Raw genomic sequence first — 14,304 nt, forward strand, 5'->3', positions numbered from 1 at the left:
ACATGCCTATGCATTACATGACGTCAAGTTGTCGCATCACACGGCTAGTGCAAGATGAGAAGTTGTGGATTAAAAGTGCATTTTTTTTCCTTGCCGAAAGTTGTGATTTTTGCTGGTTAAGACCCTTATGCATCAGTTTGGATAGTTTAGAGAAGGGCTGCACGATAAATCACATGCGATAGTCATGCGCATCTCATCACCTGCTTTCAGATGGAGCAGCTTTTACTAGACAGAGACGTAGTTCACTGACAAGCAGGGCCATATCGCATACATATTATTAATGCAAATTTTGCCATGATTGTCAGTGATCTATGGCTTTGTGTAGTACATGCTGCTTTACTTACAAGATGCGCAATGACAATCACATGCGATTTATCATGCAGCCCTAGTTTAGAGCCCTTTGAAGCTGTATGCACCCTTTTAAACTGCATTTACACTGTAAACTGTTGAGGTCCATTAAAGTCCACTATATGGAGAAACATTCTGGAATGTGTTACTCAAAAAAACAAAAAAAATTAATTTCTTCTTGACTGAACAAAGAAACACATAAACGTTTTGGATGACTTAGGGGTAAGTAAATTATCAGGATTTTGTATTAAAGGAGTAGTCCACTTTAAAGATGGGGCCCATTGACTTACTTTTTTTTCCTACTATGAAAAGTCAATGGACCCCATCTTTAAAGTGGACTACTCCTTTAAGAAAGTGGACTAATCCTTTACTGTATTTTCCCTCCTGACTTTCTTTTTTTGCATCATTTTAAAAGTGGATTAATTCTTTAACATAAGCATATTGGATGAAATGCCAGCTGTACGTTTGTATTTCAATTAACAGCACATCATTAACAATGTAGGAAACTTTAATTCCTTTTAATTCAACTACACTGGATAGTGGAAGTGTCTAAACAAAATTCCATTTAAAGTCCGTAAGTTTTCTAAGAAGAGTGGAAACCTGTGGATTCACTGTAGTGTTCTTTTTCCCTTTCTTCATCTTTGATCCATGTTCCAGGTTGATGTAGAGAAATCATCTGCAAAGCAGAACACAAACAAGAACAATTATTATTATGTTGATAAAACATTTTTAATAAGTCTTCTTATTTTACACAGTAATTAAAAAACAACAAATAAATCTGTATTAATAATTGTGCAATTTAATTGAATTATTTGGTTTAAACAGAAGTAATGGGGGAAGATCAATGTTCTGTTAAAAACAACAAATCACTGGTCAAAATGGAAATGTGACATTGCAAGCATAAAGGTGACATTGTTTTGTAAAGGTGTAAAATCAAGTTGCAGGCATAAGAAAAAGGTTTGGCAACATTGAACTGTTAATCTTAAGCGTAATTCATGTCTTGTAAAACTTTATATTTAGGCTAAATAAATATGAACTGTATTCATCTGACCTCAGTTTTTCTGCATTTACACGTTTGGCATGGATTTTTGGGCTGAAATACTGCAAAAAGCATTGCAAGTGTGCAAACAGTGGCATTCTTTCAAAAATACAGTTTTATGAACGGTAAACACAAATGAATCACACAGAATCTGTCTTAGTGTGTAAAATAAACCAGTTTTCATAAAACAATTTCCTGAAATAACTCAATATCTACTGGGCTACCGAATACTGAGACAACTACTGCCGTTATTCAACCAATCATAAAAGAGAAAACAACGAGTCATTAAAAGCCTAATTTGATAGCCACACCTTTCCACACGCGCTAGCAAGCTCAAATGAGTGAGAGAATTATGACAAAACTGTTAATGTCAGGTTATTTCAGGAAATAGTTTTACCCTCTGTTAGGGTGGCCATTCGTGCTAGTTCCGCCGGACACGTCCCGAACATGTTTTCGGGTTCGTTCTCCGTAAGTCGTGTTGGTCGACCGCATACGTCATCAAGGTTTAATATTTTGGGTTTAATTTCAGAAAAGCAATCTTAAAAGAAATAAATCTTAATTTTCTAATGTATTTTAACTGAAATGTGAGGACCTTTGTGACGTATGCATTCGAGCAACGCGACTTCCGGAGAAAGCACCCAAAAACATGTTCGGGACGTGTCCGGCGGAACTTTCACAAATGGCCACCCTACCCTCTGTATGCAACAAGTCATTTACACATTTAAAAGTGGTTTATTTTACACACCGAGACAGATTCTGTGCAATTAATTTGTATTTGTCGTTCATAAAATTGTGTTTGCAAACTTGCAATGCTTTTGGCAGTATTTCAGCACAAAAACCATGCCAAAAGTGTAAGCGGAGAAAAACTGAGGTCAGATGAATACAGTTCATACTTACTTATTTAATGTAAATATGAAGTTTCAGTTTTACGCTTTGCATCTTGATGCAGACCTTCACAATATGTAAAAAAAGTAATTTTAACATATGAATGGGAAATGTGTATCTAACCTCTGAACAAACCCAAGGGTGCATGCCACCGCTTCCAGATCCGGGAGGTTAAAATTGTAGAATGAGGCAATCAGCGTTGCAAGACCAGAGACAAAGTTGCGCTGCTCTCCTTCACACACAACCTGACCGTCCATGCTCAACATCCAGCGCTGGTTGCTTAGAGATGGACCTGAAATCGACCAAAACAAAACAGATAAAATATTTAAAATAAAATTTGTTTCTATTTTTGTGATGTTATTTAGCCATTTACAAATATAACTATTAAACATAACTTGAGCTCAACCGATGCAAATACAGATATTAGGTTAAAATGTGTATATTACAGGACAATACAAATATGCTACAGTATATTGTACTGGTACTGTATACAGTACCAGGCCAAAGTTTGGACATGGGAAGTAAGTTCAAACTTTTGAGTGGTACTGTATATAGAAGTATATTACATACATATACTATACATCACCAAATTTGAGTGATAATTGCAAAAATATGTTAATCAAACACTTTTAAATGACGTGACAAAGAAGTAATGGAGGTGGGGGTTACAATTTAACTAAACTTTAATATCTGAGATAAGTCTGACATCATTTCACTTATAATAACTTTAAAATACAAATAAAACTATATTTGTGATGAATCCAGGCTACAACCACAACGTTTTCATATCAAAGTAACTTAACTTGGTGTATATTTGAGAACAAGCTGAAATGTTTAGTTCTTTACGTGTATTACAAGCTAACTTAAGCTAAATCACAACGCACCGACAGACAGCAACATTGTGTTGTTTTAGGGCAATTCACATTATCATGTTTAGTCGTCTAAAACGAAAGAATTAACAGACAGATAAGTTACAAAAACATCTTTATCAACGTGTCGTGTGCTGTCTGTTAAGAGTCTAGCAAGTTAGCGTAACTTAACGCAGCTCCTAAAAATAGCCCACTCGTGCAAACCGTTCAGAAATGCAATCGAATAAAACAACAGTGTCTTACCGTGTCAATGATGCACATTCAGTCAATCTTCGTTTATCTTCATCACAGACACATTGTATTCTCTCCGTCTTCTTGTTGCATGCACAATCCTCTCATGTCTGCCGCTTCGTCGAGTAACTTTTAAATGTTCCGTGTACGTTTTCACATCACAGGCAGCTATAGATTAAAAGTTGAACGCGTTGTCTTCATATCGTCGTTGTTTATATGAATAACCAATCCTAACAAATAAAGGGCGTCCGAACTTCCGAAGCAATAGCTCTGCTTACATTCAAATATTGAGCGCGAAGGAAATCAATCCCACAATGCAATGCTTTTACAGTATTATTCTGTATTACGAATTTTGCATGCTGAAAACAGGACAATTCTGTACATTTACAGACATTCTGTAAATATTTTGTAAATATACAGTCTAACACTGTTTTTTGAAAATACAGTACAATACTGTTAGAAATTCGCTGTAAATTTACAGAAAAGTTTTACAGTGTATATAATATTAATGTTATTTTCTTGTGAAATTCTTGCTCACAGATATTTATTTTCATTCATGCATTTTATTTAGTTTCAAATCTAATTTATCTTGACTTTGCTTACATAACTGCACAGTAAAGCATTTAAATTCCCTTGAAACCTCGTTTCTCTTTCCTCTTAGACCCTGAGGGGTCTACAGGCTGAAATACATCTTTTGTGTGGCAATCTTATTTTTATGACACCTTATTTTATTAAAATTTTATTATTATCACAATGATCCATATTTTTCGGCTCTGGTATTGTTAACAAAATAAAAAAGCCAGGTAATATTTATACTATGACTGAGTAGGGTATTAGATTTAAAATTACATGGTTGTTTAATATAAAATGGGTTGGTTACAACAAAGATTTTATTAAGTTATTTGGCTAAATACAATTGTCTGATAACAATGCACAAGATATAGGCTACTTGCATATCAAAATTATAATAACCTAGTGACAGTTCAGTTTATGATAAACACTCCAATATCAAACTGAAGATCTGCGCTCTGCCCGATAAAACTTGACCTCATGTAAACACGGTACTTCAATCAAAATGCAATTAAGCGCATAATCGTAACAAGCATCAATCGTAGTAAAATATGTGAAGTATGCCCATTTTAATCAATAAACACATTCTTCTCATCTATTCCATTCTGAATAAAGTGTGCATGTGATTAACATAAATGATGTTTTACCCATCTGCAGTGAGACAAACAAGTTCACAGAACTCCATGAATGAAGCACATTGCCGTGTCCCAATTTGCCTACTTTTACTATGGCCTAAAAGTACAGGTTTTGTTATGGAGAAAGTATATACCCAAAAGTATATAAAGCATGGGGCAGTCGTAGCTTAGTGGTTTGTAACCCAATAGTTGCCGGGTCGAATCTCATGGCCGGCAGGTTGGGACTGAGGTATCCTTGAGCAAGGCTCCGTGTGTGTGTTTACTTTTCACTGGGATGTGTTAAATGCAGAGTTCATATTTTGAGTATGCGCTCTACACTTGACAAGCATGTCACTTTTACTTTACTTTCACTTTCCATAAACATTTTAGGCGGTGCTTTGTATTTAACTGTAAATATAATAAAAACAATGGGCAGTAGAACAACTCCTGTATCTAAGTTTATCATTTGTGCTGTGCATTGGGGTATTTGAATAATGCTAGTATAAAATAATAAAAAAATTTAGTAAAAAAATCAGAATAAAAATATTGAATAATTGTATAAAAATTATATGCATAAAAATAACTAAAAATAATAATTTATTATTAAGCAAAGTGTCCTGCATTAATAAATATTATAAACATTAATAAAAACTACACATAAAATAGAAATACACATAGAATTTTTTTTCTGTCCCTGCTCTCTCTCTCTATACTTTACCTTTAAATATAAAGCAAACAATTCTTTAGATATCTTAAATTTTTTTGCATTTTTGTGTGGGTCCATTAAACGTTGTGTGTTATTAGATTTAGTGTTAAAAAAGCAAAATATCAAGTCAATTTTTACGAGTTACAACATGCAAATGGCACCGATTTGGTGGAATGACCTATGTACAGTAAACAGGTGTAAAGAGGTTTGCAGATGTCATGTTCTTACTCTGATTATTAAAAATAATAGCAAAAGTATTTGGATTAACGTTTTATAAGATTGGACAAATAACAGACAATGTCACTTCAGTGCGCTGATTTGACAAAAACTAGTTCCTAGTATTCTAGTTTTATTAAAGCCGCAATGAAATTGAAATGAATATTTTTTTAATATTGTGGTATTATTAAGAAATGACTTATCTGTGAGCTTCATTATTTTTTAAAAATTGGTGTGTGCTCATAATCTTTAATCAAAAATGTAAATCTCCTCCCCTCCTCAAAACGCTCTCTCTTCACTTCCGGTCATAAGTATGGCAGGTGGGCGGGGTCCGGGAGAAGATCGCAGCGATTAGCAATTAGCAACACGACCCAACTTCGATCTCGATGGAAAAATTAAAATCCAGCCCTGCCTTATTTAATCTCAAAAGCCGTTTCATTCGGATATACGTCACCACGGGGAAAATAAGGCAATCACTACTCCGTTTCATGGCGACTTTAAAAATTCAATTTTTTGGGCTTTATGTGGAGGTCCCTCAATGCTTATGGCCTGCCTCCTAGATTCAAAAACTGAATGCAATACTTGGGTTTAGGGGATTGTTCAAATAAAATACGAACCTTGTAGTAGCAAATTACTTAGATAAAGCTCCACATATTGTGTACAGCTGTAATGAAATACCATATTGTAGTGGCAGAGTATTAATATGACAAGCTTACCAAAGATCCAACATGGCCGCTCTCTCCCTTCTCTCCAGGAGGTCCTGGCATTCCCTGAAGACACACACACACATAAACTTAGAGCAGATTTTGCAGAATTAAGGTGGATTTACCTCTTCATTGAACTGTGAAAAGTATGTAACATCTGGAAAAAGATGAACTGAGATTTCACAAACACAGTGCATCCATGCATGCAGTAAACAGATAAGAATATTTGCAACTGACATCTCAAAAATAGAGTTTAGTGTAAAACATGTACAGAAACTTTCTAATATAGATTTTTTATCATCGTCTTGTTTTGTATCTGTTTACCTGTAACCCTGGTGGCCCATCAGCCCCCTTAAAACCTCGTAGCCCTTCATCTCCTTTCGGTCCAAACATTCCTTGCTGTCCCCGGGGCCCTGGCTCTCCATCTTGACCCTGAAAGAAAGATATCAGTGCCGGAGTGTGAACACAGAGACATTACACGCACAGAATTAAAATTTTCACACACATCACACTCATACATACAGTACCTGTAATCCTGGCTGTCCAGGTGGGCCTTGGATCCCGGTTGGCCCTGGGGGTCCCTGATAGATAAGACAAGAATATATAGTGTTTTAAACCTCTAATAAAAGTTCATACTAAATTTAGTGCTTATGACAAGATACAGTGTGAAGACATACTCACCAACTCTCCCTTGTCTCCCTTGCTGCCTTTCTGTCCTGGTCCTCCAGGCTCACCCTAAAAAAATACTCAGACCATAAATAACCATCACTGTGAGAAACTACACTCTCAAAACTGCCGAAAAACTACCTTAGAGGGGTAATACCTTATCACCGTCCTCTCCGGGTGGTCCAGCTGGTCCTGCAGGTCCAGGTAATCCCACGGGTCCCTGTTCTCCATCTCTCCCGGCAGGCCCAATAGGACCTTTCTCACCCTAAAGAGGAACAGAGGTAATTGGTAATTACTCTTGAAGCTGGCACAGCAGTAAAAACTCTCATTTCAGAGGGTACAATATCCTATCGACTCACCGGTTCGCCCTTCTCTCCCATTGGACCGTGTGGGCCGACGCCTCCCGCACGACCGGGCTGACCAATGGCACCTGCGGGGCCGGCTGGTCCTCTCTCTCCTGTGGGACCCTGTACAGAGAAATGCAATGATTTATAGTTAAGGGAACTACATTATTTTCTGATTCGCAGCAAATGTAAAAGTAAAGAAGTAGGAAAATTAAAAATTACTGCACTTACAATCTGTCCTGCAACACCAGGAGGGCCCTCTCCACCCTTTAGACCGGCAGCACCCTATTTAACCACAATCAAAGAGAATGAGGGTATGAGAACCCACATATGATAAAAGCCTAAAGCAGTAGCTGTCTCCGTATTGTTGTAAAGGTTTTAATTTATAGTTGCTTTCATACAAAAACAACTATACAGCACTGTAAAGACTGCAGTCAATGCAAAGGGGATATAAGCTATTCCCACTGAAAGCTGAATCAGAAATGCTGATGCGTGTTACCGGAGTGCCAGGTAAGCCTCTTTCTCCTCCGAATCCACGCCGGCCTGCAGGACCGCTCTTCCCAGGTGCCCCTGCAGGACCCGGATCTCCCTAGAGACCAGAAAACACAGAACAATGGATCACAATTCTTCCATTCATTAACAGTCATCCATTATGCTTTATAGGCATAGAGTCATGCTGGGAACTTTATGTTATACCGAATGAGCAGAAACATATGGGGCGTAATGGAAATGAATTTAAATAAATGTGTTTCATGGTGAAAAAGATGATGATGGTCTAATATCCAACCTTGGATCCCTCTTTGCCGGTCGATCCTGGCAGACCTTGCTCTCCAGGGGGTCCCGGGGCACCTGGGTGTCCTCTTTCACCCATGGGACCGGTTTCACCAGTTTTTCCCTGGGACAAGTGAGACAGCATTATTAGGTCAGATTAAAGACTTAAATATTTCATAATTGAACCAGCATTGCTCATCCAAGCCTTTATGATCAACTCACCTGTGGTCCAACCACTCCAGCAGGGCCGGGAGGACCGGTCTTTCCTTGAAATCCCTATGTGATAAAGTTTAAATGTAAATGCACAACAAAACACTAAACTGCCTCAAATGAGTCCTGTCCTAGAGTAAATCCTATCATCAACCCCAAACTTCAGTCCACACTTTGGTAAAGTAGAGTCCATTATGATGTCTGCACAATGTCAAAAGGAGATGCTGTCTCACCAGATTCCATCAAAGTGATTGCATAACAAATAGGATAACTGACGATCTTGTGGTCTTTTGCTAATGCAGGTCTTTGCAATCCATTAGAGCTTAAGATGTCATTTAATGATTTATAAGGTGTTTCACAAATCATTTGGCACCATTCTGGACAGGGTCTCTCTCTCTGAACTAGTTTTGTATAAAAACACAACTCACTGGCTCTCCCCGCTGGCCTGGATGACCTGGCAACCCATCCTTTCCTGGAGGGCCCTAAAAACAAAGCAAGACTTTAAATTTTCTTTGGTTCTTACTGTACATGAAAATTTATTTTGCAATTTTAGTCACTTACATTTGGTCCCTTTGGCCCGGCCTCCCCTTCGCGTCCCTGAGGCCCTTGGGGGCCCTAAAACACAGAGAGAATGATAGAAATGTTATTATTCATTTATCTCCAACAATGAATATAAATGTGAAATGTCATATTAGTTAGTTACATTGACCGTATAATTTGAGGAGAATGGAAAGGATAACACATACCCTCTCTCCTGAAGGACCCTGTGAGCCGTCATGACCAGAAGAGCCCTAAACACAAGGCAGAGAAATGGACATTAAATTTACGCATTTAGCGTTATTTTCGAATAATTCAACGTCCCGTCGTCAATTATGTCTTACGTAATATACATTATTAAGACCTGAACATGATATGCATTCTGACCAAGAATTGTTGCATTTGACATTCATGCCCATGGCCACATTATCACAAAGTGTGAGCTCTCCATCTGAGCAGTGGAAGCAGTCGCCTGTCAATCAAAAGGCAATCTGGTACTGGACTAAATCTGTGATAGGTATCACCAATACTATAGGCTGACTCGTATAGTAGTATTGAGTTAATACCAAGGTAGAAATGCATTTGACAACACTACATATCAAGTCAAAGGGACTGTACAGGACAGACTTCTCACCTTGGGTCCAGGCTTCCCTGTTGGTCCTCTGGCTCCTCTTCCTCCACGTGAACCCTTCATGTAAAACAACAGGGATTTCACTTTTTGCTTTATTTAGAGTCAACAAACAAATAAATCAGACGCCACAGACATCTGGGTGTGGACAGGTGCACGCATTAAATCAAACGGAATAACATAATACTCAAAAAAAGAACAGTATTCGGTCATATACAGTAGCTTCTATGTTAAATCTCATACAAATCTTTATTGATCTCGATTCCCCACTGCACCACAGCTCTGACAGGAATGCATAATTAAAATGATTGCCCAATCGATTATTATTGGCTGTTTCTCTATGCATGTGAATGCAGTAAACCTAGTGCCAGCATGTCCTGTAGCATGTGTAATACTTACATTTGGACCTCTTTCACCCTCGGGACCAGATTGTCCAGCAGGCCCCTACAAAGAAAGCAAAGAAATGAGTGCATATACACACACACACACACATGCAGTAGGATGTGTGTAATCTCTCAGATGATGTACTGTGGCACAGTTCTCTCACCCGCTTTCCTTTCTCTCCCGGCAACCCAGCTGTTCCTGGAAAGCCCACCGATCCCTGTGGGCCAACACGAAGGCTAATCAATTACCACAATCCCTCCATTAATCAACCACTACATTTAATTAACCACAAATTAACCTCTGAAGTCCCATTACCATAAATAAGCCAAATATTAATTGTAGCCTCAGATAAGCTATTAATAAAACAGCTGCTAAACGGCCATTAATCATCCTTATTTAAAATTTTACATTGAAATATTAATGTGCCGTGACTCTCAAGCTCTCAGATTTCAGTGCAGCTTATTGTTATTTTGGTGTTGGTGCCCTACCTTGGTGCCCTGCCTGCCCGGATATCCAGGCAATCCCGGAACGCCGAGTTTTCCCTGCAAATGTGATGAGAAGATGGGGAGAATAAGAAAACGAAAATAATCTAAATGCAAACAACATCCCGAGGAGTGTAAGTATAAAGCCACAATTACTTTTTCTCCGGCAATCCCCGCAGATCCAGCCTCTCCAAGGGGCCCCGACTGACCCTTCAGCCCCTCTGGCCCATCTTCACCACGATTTCCAGGAGGACCGTTATCACCCTGAGCATGTGCACACACAAATATCAATATTTCAGAAATACAATTCTTGCTGTGACATTGCTAGGGTTGTTGCTGGTCCAAGTCATTTACATCTGTCGTACGCTTTTATGCAATGTGTGTTCCCTGAGGATCAAATCTTTGACCTTTTGTGCTGTTAATCCAACGCTCTACCATTTGAGCTACAGGAACACTTTAGTACAAGGACACTTTTGTGCAGAGTCACAAATTTTTTAAGTTATATCGTTCCCCAAACGTAAATTGAGAGTTTGATAGCTTGGAAAAACAGCAGTACACATTCCCATTATTTGAGGTATTTCTTATCCGTAACACAAATGGTGCATGATAAGTCATGATGAGCCGAATTTAATTCATGGTTAGGGATTTGATCCATTCTCTAAACAAATACAATAGCGATGTGTACCTTACCAGCCACTGTTAATGATTTATTTCGGTTTATTCAGACCATTAAACACTCACTCTGTCTCCTTTGGGGCCCATGTCACCCTTTGCCCCTGGGAAACCATCTTCACCCTGTTATAAAAAGTAAATTGAATAAACTTAAAAACACACTCTTCTTCATTTGTGCAGCAGTCTTCAGGTAAAAGCAAAAATACATTTAAAGGGCACCATAGAAAATCATACATCTTGTGATGGCATCATTGAGTAAAGCACCAGGTCTTATTCTACACACTGATAAATGGGTTGAATTCTCCCTTTGGCTTTTTATGAGAAAACGTAAGGATTATTTATTTCTCTCTCACCTTTTCCCCCTTGCTACCCTTCAGTCCTCTCACTCCGTCTGCACCCTGTTAGAAAAGAACAGAATTTAAACCTCAGGTAGGGAATGTTCACCTGAAAAACACCCTCTTAGATTTCAATGTCTGTTAGCACTGACTGTAAAAAGTAGTAAAAGTCATTGCTTGCAAAGAGCTGGGGGAAATATGAATAAATAAAGGTAAGGGAGAATATAGATCAGGGGATTTTATTGGGTTTTGCTTCAGGACCCAAATGTTTCACTGGACGGTGACCCGACACAGTACGCCATTTGTTTGCTCTATGAAAACAAACAAAAATGTCCTTAAAAACCTATCATTGAATTTTATGATCGTTACGCATTTACGGATTTATTTAACCAATAATTCAGCACCAACCATCCTTATCCCAATTGTAAGCAAACTCGTATTTAATGCAGTCTGGCTTGTATTTTACATTAGTTTGGTTAATGGTTTATCAAGAGGAGTGCATATAAAACCCATCTTTACCAGATGACTGATGAATTGGTACCAGGATTTTAATCGACTATTTGATTAGATGCCCATCCTGTATGGGATTTACCCAACTGCCTTTAAAAAGTTAATAACCGTAACTGCATGGTTATATGGTTTGTTGCATTTCACTATTTGCATTAAGTTTGATGACTATGAACATCAAAAAAAAAAAAACAGTTGAGGGTCACTAATACAGCAAACCGAAAGACACCATCATGTTAGATTTATGTGTTAGTAGTTCTTCTTAGTCCAACAAGCAAAGACACCACACACAAACAAGCCCAGACAGGTTTCGTTTCCTCCTCGTAACAGTTTCTACTGTCCATCACGAGCTGCTCGCCCTGTCAAGGTTTTTCCAGAGGGAATTAAACCGATCTACCTGAGCCAGTCAGCTGTCATTCTCCCACACTCAGACTGTCAATCAAAAAGTCCACCGCACCAGACCAAACGTCCTTGCGTGCCTTTGAAGCTAAACGGACAACTTGTGATTTAAAAAAAACACTCTCACCTTAACTCCACGAGGCCCCGGATATCCAACCGGCCCCTGCGCTCCCGATAAACCCTAAATAGAAGAGATGATGTTAGTTTAATGTTCACTCAGTGAAGGGAAAACCTTTTGAATTACTATATTATTAGTTTACGGCTGAACAATTACGGAGTGCCGACAACAATACGTTCTCGTGAATGCTCAGTGATGATGACGTGGCGCGAGGGAAAATGAAACAATGAGCGCACAATGCAGACGACTTGATTCAAGTGTGCTATTACCACGATGGCTTGGCCACATAAAACCACGTCGTCGTGCTTTGTGAACGGTGATAATTCAGCGAGTGCAGCTGGATCGGCTATGACAAAAGGCTTTAGACAGCGGGAACTGTCAGGGCGCCGCTTTCCGCGTGCTGCCGCATTTAAAGTCTTGGCACTCTCTGCTTCCTCTTCAGATTTTCACAGCTTATTCAGGTCAGTGGAGCAGGGGTGTGTGTGTGTGTGAGTGTGTAACCCACCTGGTGTCCCTTTTCTCCCGGGAGTCCCTCTCTTCCTGGGTGACCCTGTGATTTGAACAGAATAAGCAGGTGTTAGCATGACAGCGGGCTGATTAGGATACATCCTGTTTCGATGAGAGAGCTAATGAGGCAACATGGAAGGCCAAGTCTGGTCTAAGGACTCTGGATTATCACTTTTTCAACAGAAGTCCAATTGAAAATGATCCCGTGAAACTTTATTCTAAATGTTTGTGGTGTTGGTCACAAACGACATTTGCTCATGCATGTCCACATGCTTCCTTGTACTTCCTACTCACTGATGAATAAATTAATTAAAATAGATTTAAAATCTTTCATTTCAGAGTGACTTTAATGTTGTGTGCACACCAAAAACAAAATTAATATTTCACGTTACTCGCGAGATTACTTATTTTCGCAATCCTTTTTGCATAAATAAAATTATCTTACAATGAGGAGTGTCTTTACGCACAATTAAGCTCTCCTCTTATCAATTATTATCAATTATGTGAGTAAGCTCTTTGCTGATTGGCTTGCGTAACAACACATTCATGTTTGCAGCACATTTCCAGTGCAAGTTAAAAAATTTTATGCAAACATTGCACGTTCGTGTCTATTAGCGTTGTTGCATTGACTTTGCATGAATCTACTTGTGCAATCAATAAAATGCTCTTCTGGTGTTTCTATGTTAATAAAATAGGGTGAAAAATAAATATGATTGGACATTAAAACTTCTAAAACAACAAGTCTGGTGGTGGTGGCCTAAGACTTTTGCACAGTACTATATACATTATATATGTTATAACTTATGTTGTTTATGTGATGTTTTGCTATTGGTCACATATTAAAAAAAGCATTTTCAAAAAAGTGTACATATCTTGTTTCCAGTATTTTGCCTTTTAATCATATTTTATTTTTTTTATATTTTAAAAACAATTGCAGTTTAACATTGCAAGAGCCAAATGGTAATAGTTTAACTATGAACATTGCACAAAAAATGCAAGTGTAAAAATTAAGCACAGGTATTTTTGTATAGCACTAACTGTAATGCAGAGCTCTTAAAATTCTTTAACCTGCAAACATTGTTTCACTTCAAGTATTTACAACATATACTATTAATATTTTAAAGACATATAGGCTAAACCGCCTTTCCATTGTACACTACATCCGGATGCGACTGTCGGAGTTCGCCCCCTAGCGGCAGTTGCAAAGACATTTCAGTTTAATCGTAAGCTAATTTCTGCGCAAGAGCCTTTAATCTCCAAATATATTTATAGTTGATAACTTACTTATCAGTAATTAATAATTTTTAAAGGATTTAGATGTTTCTGATAAAGTCAAAGGATTCAAAAATTTGACCATGCACACAGTAGGGATGCAACAATACACTTAGTTCACGGTTCAATACAATTTTCGGTTCTAGTCCACGGTTTTCGGTTTGGTTTCGGTTCTGATGCTTTGGCCTATTAAAGTGTTTTTAAATAATTCTATGCTTAGGTAACAGGAACAGTGAGATGTTAAGAAGCAAGAATATTGGTTTTAATTGCAGTTCTCTTTATTTTAAGTA

At 38.1% G+C, this 14,304-nt stretch overlaps 1 protein-coding gene and 1 long non-coding RNA gene across 2 annotated transcripts in view; both read right to left on the reverse strand.

Annotated features, from left to right (window-relative positions):
* col5a3a (collagen, type V, alpha 3a) overlaps positions 1-14,304 on the reverse strand; it is an 81,174-nt gene that overhangs the window by 20,699 nt on the left and 46,171 nt on the right. The window contains exons 26-47 of the mRNA XM_065263411.2: positions 12,741-12,785; positions 12,245-12,298; positions 11,230-11,274; positions 10,946-10,999; positions 10,361-10,468; positions 10,211-10,264; positions 9,886-9,939; positions 9,738-9,782; positions 9,345-9,398; positions 8,920-8,964; positions 8,735-8,788; positions 8,602-8,655; positions 8,186-8,239; positions 7,980-8,087; positions 7,692-7,781; positions 7,424-7,477; positions 7,208-7,315; positions 7,006-7,113; positions 6,864-6,917; positions 6,710-6,763; positions 6,507-6,614; positions 6,195-6,248 (exon numbers count right to left, since the gene is read on the reverse strand). Of these exons, the coding sequence (XP_065119483.1) occupies positions 6,195-6,248; positions 6,507-6,614; positions 6,710-6,763; positions 6,864-6,917; positions 7,006-7,113; positions 7,208-7,315; positions 7,424-7,477; positions 7,692-7,781; positions 7,980-8,087; positions 8,186-8,239; positions 8,602-8,655; positions 8,735-8,788; positions 8,920-8,964; positions 9,345-9,398; positions 9,738-9,782; positions 9,886-9,939; positions 10,211-10,264; positions 10,361-10,468; positions 10,946-10,999; positions 11,230-11,274; positions 12,245-12,298; positions 12,741-12,785 (1,458 nt within the window). The remainder of the gene's footprint in view (positions 1-6,194; positions 6,249-6,506; positions 6,615-6,709; positions 6,764-6,863; positions 6,918-7,005; positions 7,114-7,207; positions 7,316-7,423; positions 7,478-7,691; positions 7,782-7,979; positions 8,088-8,185; positions 8,240-8,601; positions 8,656-8,734; positions 8,789-8,919; positions 8,965-9,344; positions 9,399-9,737; positions 9,783-9,885; positions 9,940-10,210; positions 10,265-10,360; positions 10,469-10,945; positions 11,000-11,229; positions 11,275-12,244; positions 12,299-12,740; positions 12,786-14,304) is intronic.
* LOC135745024 (uncharacterized) lies at positions 661-3,832 on the reverse strand. The gene is made up of 3 exons (XR_010530930.2): positions 3,385-3,832; positions 2,396-2,564; positions 661-1,024 (listed from the first exon to the last, which is right to left on the reverse strand). It is a non-coding gene; the product is annotated as an uncharacterized lncRNA (long non-coding RNA).

The sequence above is a fragment of the Paramisgurnus dabryanus genome, chromosome 3, assembly GCF_030506205.2.
Source record: "Paramisgurnus dabryanus chromosome 3, PD_genome_1.1, whole genome shotgun sequence".
NCBI classification, from domain to species: domain Eukaryota; kingdom Metazoa; phylum Chordata; class Actinopteri; order Cypriniformes; family Cobitidae; genus Paramisgurnus; species Paramisgurnus dabryanus.